The 9,576-nt window shown below is 37.6% G+C and overlaps 1 protein-coding gene across 3 annotated transcripts in view; it reads right to left on the bottom strand.

Moving 5' to 3' along the window:
* Positions 1-856: 856 nt before the first annotated feature.
* The window catches only part of LOC143288426 (uncharacterized), a 32,008-nt gene continuing 23,288 nt past the window's right edge, over positions 857-9,576 (bottom strand). For all 3 annotated transcript variants that reach the window (XM_076596903.1, XM_076596912.1, XM_076596922.1), the window contains one exon: positions 857-9,114. In XM_076596903.1, coding sequence (XP_076453018.1) covers positions 9,095-9,114 — 20 coding nt within the window. In that variant the 3' untranslated portion in view covers positions 857-9,094. The remainder of the gene's footprint in view (positions 9,115-9,576) is intronic.

The raw sequence follows: 9,576 nt of genomic DNA, 5'->3' as shown, positions 1-9,576 counted from the left end.
TGCAGGTTGTAAATAACATTGTATTCACTGATGTTCAGTTCCTTGGTCCAAGACTCATCTTCAATGCATCTGTGTGGTCCAACTTCCAGACACTTAAGAATACCTGACAATTATCAGTTGAAAACATAGCAATCTCATTAGCAAGCATTGTTAAAATGCTCTGTGTATGTGTGTGCAGGGGGTAGGGGGTGTTTTTAAGTGCAATCTATCCCTCAAGCACCAGGTGTCACCGATAAATAATAAGATCATGTTTTTCTCATGTTACATCCAAGCATTTGGCTCAGTCAAAGGCAAAGGGAAGGCAGAGAGGATCCTTAAACCTTCTCTCAAATCCAAGCAGAAAGATAATACATGTACATCTCTCTCAGGAGGGAACAAAGAGGAACTAGTTTGCTGATGATGAAATTGCAAAAAGAATGGGCTGCATGTGCTTGTGTGTGTGTGAGTGTGTACTTGTGTGTCAGCCCTGAAAAGGAACTGCTGGAAAAAGAGGGCGCTAGTCAGGGATGCAAAGGGGAGGTAACCTACTTCGGGAGGTTATCAGCCGTAGCTACTTTTGTTTTCTCTGCCTATGCGGGTAGTAGTTTGCACAGGACAGGAATCAGACCCCTGCCAGAGTCTGCACAAGTGGGTCACGGTTAGGTATGTGAAATTAAATGGGTCTTTTGTGGTTGGCTGGGCTATGAGGAACATGCCTTGTATGTGCATGTGTAAAGTAAGAGAGAAGACAGTAAGACGGTGAGAGAGAGAGAAAGAGGGAGGGTACAGCACAGCACTGAAAGCCACAAGAGAAAAGACAGACAGAAATTGAGAGAGAAAGAGATAGAGAAGCATACAATTTCAAGCACACCAGTAATTAGACAATCTTTTTTTTTCTTTTTCTTCTTTTAAAGAGTAGGTAATTAACACATTGCATTTAAATGCATCACACAAGTAAGCACAGCACTGCATACAGGAATTACTGAATGGTAAACAGGTACAATGACTCACCTAATGACCATGTTAACTGACAGGAAACATGGCATCACCAGAATCCAGTCACCAAAAAGACAGTACAAGTAGTCATATCAAACAATGACATTTGCCAATATAACGCTAAAATTATTTAGACCAACACCTGTTTAGGCTGTGTGTGTGTGTGTGTGTGTGTGTGTGTGTGTGTGTGTGTGTGTGTGTTTGAAATGTATGTTTCTAACAAATAGACATCTCATTTGGAAAAAGATTGTATCACACGCTACAAAGCAAATACCCTTATGACATTGTCAATTAAGTAAGTTGTAATAAATCTCACTCAAGCAGACTGTTTCAAAACACTATAAATCTATAAAATCAATCACAACACCATAAAAACTATAAAAACAATTACCCTGTTTTCATCACATGCATAAATAAAAACAACAACAAAAAACAAAATGCAATGAATTCACAAGAAAATAAGTCTCATCAATATAAAATGTAATAAATAAACAAAAAATAAAAGATGAAAAATGTACAAGTGGCCAATATTTTGAGTAGTGGTGCTGTTTACATGTTTATGACAACATGTGCCATCAAATGTATTCAAGATTTTAGATGTAGGCTGTGGGAAAAACCATCAAAATTAATTGGTTCCTATTGCAAAACGAAAGGTTTTAGCTACACTTTAGGAACATTTTAGCAACATCAATAGACTTTTTAAAACATAAAATTCACTTCCAGGTTTGCTCTCTTTTTTTTTCCCACACAGACAACTACCACTTTGTTTCAATGGGCACCTTGACTAAAACCACTTCACTACTTCTCCACTTCTTGTTCCAACAGCTTTTTGTTTTTTTCTTCCAAGCCAACAACCAGTTTCTTCCATACGGACAACTTTAACTCCAATCTCCACTGTACTACTTCTCCACTCCTTGTTTTCCAAGTTCAAAGACCAAGACCAAACACAGGGAGACAAACATGCAGCAATTAACATCAAAGAGTTGAATCATGCACGCTGTCACAAGTAGGCAACAATGTGGAACAAGAGAAGATAAAACACTGGTTGAAATTTGACAAGAATTCATAGGCCGAAATAGTTCATTAAAAAGTATACAACAACTACTCACTCCACTGCTGACAAATGAACCACCTGAGAAAAGAGCAAGAGTTATGCGGTCTTTGCTTAATCAGAAGGGAAACAAAGATTAGTACTCAAGTGCCATGGTACTGCCTGCTTCTTTTCAAGTGAATGCCTTGCACAAATATCTGCACATTACTCACATCATTAGCCATGAATGGATCCAGCATTCAGTTCAAACAGCTGCCAATGTAATTTTTTTTATCACCCACACTTTCAATAGCTGAATCCTTGAGTTTAACGAGGAATGTTCAAGGATTCAAGTAACAAATCTGAACACTGACAAGACTGAAATAACATATATACACACCAACCAGAATGATAACAAGTGAAGAAATGTGCACATAATCTTCCACCAAAGAAGACAGCTGAAAGATAAGCGCTCTCAGGAAAGTCAAGAAGAAGACAGAAAGGTAGCTTCATATTCATGAGTTCATCTCACTGTCAAACCGCAATATTCAAGAAGCCAAAAAAGGAGCAAAAATTTTCAAAGAACACTCTACCCCTCCTCAAAGCTTCCCTTGCAATTCTGAAGTTTGTTATTTTGTTTTCTTCCATCCCATGGAGAACAAGATCGTGTGTGCATACTACTATGGTATATGATCCTGTCATACTCTGATACTGTGTATCCGCACTCAGAAACACACAGAATGAATCCGCACACAATCGTACCTTTCCTTTAAGACAGGGCTAACACGAGTGCTAGGAAAATACAAAATTTACTTTTCCCTCTTCTTGATAAAAAAACATGGAGCAAAATATTATTTTTGAAACAATACACCACAGTTAACACACACACTCCATTCTTATGAAACTACTCTTTCAGCCTTCCACTTCCACATTTGTTCCAGAAAAAAAAAACTCACTCCCTTCTGGTGTCTTCCTGAAATCACATCAGGTATAAAGATGTATACTACACCTGAACTCCATCAGGTTTACATAGACCCAAATCCTTCCTGGTTTGCTTATGATTATGGCCAACATACCTAAATATAAATAAATGATGGCTTAATGTTCACTGAGTCCTGGCAATCTCCTTAAGCCTTTTCTTTTGACCCTCACTGCCACAGTATGAACGTGGTAGCCAAGTCCTGACTACACAATCTGAACTCCCGGTGTCAGAGTGAAAATCTTCTGAGTAGGCACCAGATGGCCTCACCCCTCTTTTACAAGGAAACATGGCTAGGGCCCAGGAAGCCTCATCTTCCTGCCCACCATGGGTAGATCCCCTTCGGTGTGCCTGGTTTTTCCATCACCAGCCTACACTGGAGCATCTCAGCTCACGCCAGGATAACATCAGGTCCACACACACTAGCACTGTTGCACCTGTGTTTTATATTTGTGCAATGAGTGAACACCACCCTGGTTAAAACTGGTTCACCCAGTCCTTTCACATCCGAAGGGGACAAAATAAAATTACTCACTCTACACCAGCTACGCCAGTCACAAAACCAGAAAAAAACATGCTTGTTCACAATTCATGCACACACCAATATTGTCCTTTCTTCATGCATACATACATGTGCATACTTAGTTATACAAGCGCACATGACAGATCCCCAAATCATATTAATATTTTCTGCTCACAACAAGATGCAAGAAACACTGCTTTATTAATCCTTCATGAAGTGCGGCACCACCAAATGTAGACTTAAAATGTTCAGAGACTTTGAAGGCTCCATATCTGCAGCTCCTTTTAAAGGGGAAAGCAATCCTTTCAAATTATCCTCAAGTGGTCTCTTGAGTTCTTTATCACGAAGGTGACTGTCCCCGACGCTAAGCAGAAGAATTTTCAGACTAAACATCTCTCACACTTAAAATCACCTTTGTTTCCTTTGGGATGATTATATATACTGAAAGGCTTGATTAAACACTGTGAACAGAAATGCGATCAGTTTTTGAATCCCTCAAAGCTTTCATGGTGACTAAACTCACACAGAAAGAGGATCACAGCTGTGGGAGAACTATACTGGTTCTTTGAAAATGATATACTTATTTCTGGGGGGAAAAACACCTTAAAAAAAACAAACAAAAACCCACTCTCTTTTAAACAGAGGTGTGCACTGCATTAATTCTTTATATATTAATCTAATGCAGCCACAAACATCTAACTTGAACAGGCATGCATCTGCATCACCAATGCACTGAGAGTGATATAAGGTTAGTAAACATAACTTTGAAAAGAAGAACAAAATGTGGTGAACACTGAATAACAAGATCCAGCTAAAGAGAATCCCCATCTACGTCATTAAATGCACTGAAAATGATCCCTTGTACAATGACATAGCTCTGGAAAGAATAACAAAATCTGGTAAAATGAATGTGAAAGAACAACAAAAAACACAACTCTAAAACATACATATAAACAAAAACAATAAAAATGAAATAAATATAAACAGAAAATAAAAACCATGAACAAAACAAAGTCATCTTCATAAAACTATTAAAAACATAAGTTCAAATCAAAGTGATGAACAGGAAATTGCTCTGTAAACTGAATACAGTTGCACATATATCACATTTAAAATCTCCTGAAACGGGGCAAGTACAGTGTGTTTTCTTATCGTGAAAGACACCTGAACCTCTATCACATTCTAATTTGAGGACAGGGTCAAAAGGACATTGTGACCGCATGATGAAAAATGCATTTTATTTACCACACACACACACACATAAACCCTCCATATCTCACCTCTCACCTGTGTCAGTGTGTGTGTGTGTGTGTGTGTGTGTGGTGGCATTTTACTGATCTACTGGTCCAAGGAATCTGGCCTACTTTCAAAACCTCAAAAAGAAAAAGAAAAAAAAGTCAACAGTCCACTATTTTTTTTGTATTTATACCTATCCTTTTATTACGACCCCCCACCTTTGCCCCTTAAATAACATTAACATAATCATTCTCTTTCTAATTAAAAAAACCCCAGTAACTTCAAATTATATAAATATAATTCTTCTCTTTCTCATTTAAAAAACAACAACAAAAGCAACATTTTTTAAATGTGATCATTCATCTAATACGTAAGTATAGCATGGTCATCTTGTGCATACTTTCCAAGTATTTCCAAAAACTGGAAAATCAATCACTATTACTGTATTACTGTAAAAAGAAGCAACAATAACTATTGCACCTCTTCAAGATGACAAAAATCAAGACATGAAAGCAAGCTATATTAATATATATTAAGGCAAGATTAAATATTACTGAAATAGTAATATGAATAAAATATCATTTAAGTGAAAACAATTTATCTACATTTATACAATACTCTGGAACAAGTTCTCAGCTTTTTTCAAACTTTTTTATCAAGCTCCTTAAAAACATCAGAAAGCAAGCATAAGATTTTGTACACCAAGAAAGAAACAAATCATTTTAAGTACATTCAATATATGAATACACAATCAGAAATATATACAATGCCTGTGGATATACACTGTCTTTTTTGGAAAGACAAATAAGAGGGACACAGAGTAGGTTTTTCTTCTTTTTCTGGATTTTGGGCTACAACACCCACCTTCTTCCGAATGTACAAGATGTTAATCCGAATGTACAAGTTCAAACCAAGTAAGTGAGTATGCATGCTCTATATATTCAGGTTTGCATAACCCACTGAACACTGAATTACAGAATCATGTTGAAATGGGAGATCAGAAAAATCTGCCTTTACCTTACCAGGTGAAGTCAGGACTAAAACCCAGGACCCTCACATAAATAGTAAAATGCTCTAAACACTCAGCTATTTCATGAGTCTGAGGTTGTGAGAGAGTAAAAGAACTTTTTAAACTGACAGAAAACAACAACAAAAACCCTCTCTAATGGACAGAGAAACTCACAAGCATAGAAAATGGAAGGAATAATAGCCCAGTAATCTAAAAACAAACAGCACCATCAGCTGTTTGGACTCAATCATGCTCCTCTGAAGACTTATGTACATTAAATGCCCACTTAAAGTCTACCAGAAAAAGTACATTTCAGTCATGCAGTGAGTGAATCAATCTCAACACAGGCAGTTTTTCATATCTTACAAGAACATGAAAGAGAAGACAAAAGTAGTACAATAAAAAGTTTTGTAAAAAATAGTACTTTAGGCACATTAATAATAACAGAATGGCAAATCATCTTCTGCTATTGGGCAAACCATACAAAATTTTGAAAATACACCCATGTTTTTTTTTTAAGCTATCACAATCTCCTCTCTCCCTTTCCTGCTGGAGAATGGCGACTGACACTGATTGTCCATTTACTTCAACGGATGAGCAAAGATCAAAGAAGAGTACACTGTTCTCCGACAAACAATACTAGAGCAAGAATCAGAAGTGTTCTGCAAAAAAAAAACCCACAAAAAATGAGCACACTGGATACTATAATCCCAAACTTGAGCTTCAGAGCACAGAGAAGTCTACCTTCCCTGCCCTTTCCTCTTCTTTTTTATCCTTGGCGCTGGTACCAAATCCTTCTGAACTGTAAGGAAACATTTACTGTGAGGAAACATTTACAACGCAACCATCAGAAAAGTTAAAAGAAATCTTTTGTGAGTTCACATTCATCCTGCACCACTCTAAAACATCTAAAATGGACAAAGTGAAAATACAAGGCCTTTACAGATGGGATAAGCAGTTCAAAAATGGAGAAGGTAAAAATACACAGCTCTTACAGAATGGATAAGTACTGCCTGTATACTATCCTGTCTCTTTCCGAGTGATTGTCTGCTATGACTGCTTCTGGGCATAAGTCTGAGAGGACTGTTCCCCAATTACACACTAAGCTTATACATCCTTGAAACAAGAAAGAGAAGAATATTAAGATTTCTTGACTGTCCAAGTTCAAATTTGTCTAACAGTTACATGGAGTAGTTTCAACTAATTTGGAGTGGACCTATTCTTTAATGAAGCAATTAGAGCTAAAAGAAAATAACCACAGCTGGATATCTTGCTGGAGGTCCAACATGACTTTATAGCTTTGTAGTGAAGTGAAAGGCATGTAAAAAATGTACCTCAAGAATTGGAAATAAATCCCTAGTAAGGCAATTTCTTCTCACTACCCACAATCTCCCTCTCTTTTTGTTCATAATGAGGCTGTGGCACAACTAAGAGAAGCTGAATGCTTTTTATACACTGCTCTGCACTCAGATATTCTGGTGAATGCACAATTATTAATGACTGTAAAAGAGAAGGACAGAGGCAAGAATTCAGCAAATCTGCAATGCTATCAAGAATAAAATCTGAAGGACAGTTTGCTTAAGGATATTAAAAAAGTAAATAAATAAAAAGGAACTGGGACTTTCAGCCCATCCAATCAATAACTGAGACTTTCAGCCCATCCAATCAATCAGATTGCGGAGAAAAATGTTCTGACATGCTTAATTCTTTTATATGCCAATTATTTCAGCATTACATCCCTGAAGACAGCAACAAAGACTGCTGTCCAAGGCACCGCTACTCATCAATTTAGTGGCCATATGCTGACCTATTGCAAGCTGTTGTGACACAGGTTGCTTTCACAGTTTATGTTCTTAGTGCCAGCCTACCAACCTGCACATAGCTCAGAGATTTTATGCTGGGAAAGTGTCCATGTCATTATTTTTTATTCTTTTTTTATTTTTATTTTTAAATTCCATCAAGTATTTTGGAAATGGAGGGAGAAATCATTTATCCCAGGAACTTTTTTTTTTTTTTTAAATCTGAGTGACTTAACAAAACACACACACACAAATATGCAGCCACTGACAATTTCTTTATCACAAAAAAAACCCCAAACTTTTCCCAACCATTTGAGATCCTGTTCCTTTTGTGCAATTATCCCTTCACAACGTTTTATTCATCAATTTATAAAAGCAGCATATCATATTTTATCTTTATCAACATAATCATTCCCATGTTATATATATACATACATATATATATATATATATAAACACACACAATTCTGCGTGTCATTCCTGGGCAATGTGTGAAGTAGAAATATGTCTGTGAAAAGGGACAAAATACCCTGTCTCCAAATGGCAATGTTCTGCGTATGTACCATTCTCAGTAAACTGAAAAAACAAAAGAACCAGTAGTCTGGAAATGTCAACAATCCTCCTCTACACACCCTCCTTACAAGAACAGAACAATCAAATAATGTCGACACTTGCTTTCATACTCCTCATGCTGAATACTGGACAATACATCACCTGTTCCCCATTCCCTCCCATGTTTTGCACAGATCAAAAATTGTACACAATGACCTGTTTGCATTCCTCCCAACATCCTGCCTTAAAATCACCCACCTCCCTAAGAGAAAGTCCCAAATTACACAGTGTGTGACCCCAACAAGATCACAATAAAGGGAAAATGCAGACAAAGTGATCAAAGTTCAGTACATTAAGCGTTATAAAATAAGCATTCAAAACTGACAACATCTGCCATAATAAAATACAGTATTATCAAAAAGTTATAAAAACAAGATGCTTTAAGATTAAGCACATCAACAAATATGCTACAATTAGAAAGTTTAAAAACAGATTTTAAGTCTGCACTTACAAACGTAAGAAGAAGCAACAACATTCATAGGTGTACAGACTGAAAACAGACATATTAAGACATTGTGTGTGGGGGCGTGGGGGGTAAGTGTGTGTGTGTGTGTGTGTGTTTGTTTGGGGAGGGGGGGGGGGTGTTTGTGTGTCTGTGTGTGAACGATGTAATAAGATTTCAATATTGTAAAGGATATATGAGTGAACATTTTACATACATTAAGTGAAAGAGGAATGCGATCTTGCAAAAGAATAACGTTAAAAAGAAAAGAAAGTTTATCCTCCGCAGAAAAGCCACATTTTGGGGGATTTTTTTAAGAGATAGAGAGAGAGAAACAGGGTGTGAGAAAAAGCATAATCATGCTTTAGAGCTTTGAACCAGCTGAAACTTATCATGTTCAGCATCCATTCTCCAAAACTGTGAACTTGGCCACAGTCAGCATGCACTGCCGGCTCCACAGTCAGTGTGTCCTGGCAATGACGTCCATCCTTACTGGGGATACGGGGCACCTACACATGTCAGGTACATAGACTTTTTATCACCACACACTCACACTGAACTGTCAATCTATAGGAAAGAGTGAAGGGGAGAGAGAAAATGTGAGGGTGGGTGAGGGTGGGTAGGCGTGTGTGTGTGTGTGTGTGTGTGTGTGTGTGTGTGTGCGTGCGTGTGTGCGTGCGTGCGTGCGTGCGCGTGCGTGCATACGTGGTGAGCATGTACGTGCATGTGCTTGTGTGCATGAAATCCTCTCTAGCTTTTAATGAACAAACCCAGCTTCATCTGCCCGGATGTCGATATTGCCTTTTCAGTTTCTCCCCTTCTCCTTTTCACCCTCTATATGTCACACTCTCTCTTCAGTCTCTCTCTCTGGTTACACAACACATGCATGTTCTTGCAATACATGTAAATACACACTCACAAAAGAATATATAAACTTGCACACATATGTGCTCTTTCTCATACTCAACCTC

This window comes from Babylonia areolata, chromosome 1 (genome assembly GCF_041734735.1).
Source record: "Babylonia areolata isolate BAREFJ2019XMU chromosome 1, ASM4173473v1, whole genome shotgun sequence".
NCBI lineage: Eukaryota > Metazoa > Mollusca > Gastropoda > Neogastropoda > Buccinidae > Babylonia > Babylonia areolata.
This window is presented reverse-complemented; position numbering and strand designations above follow the sequence as displayed.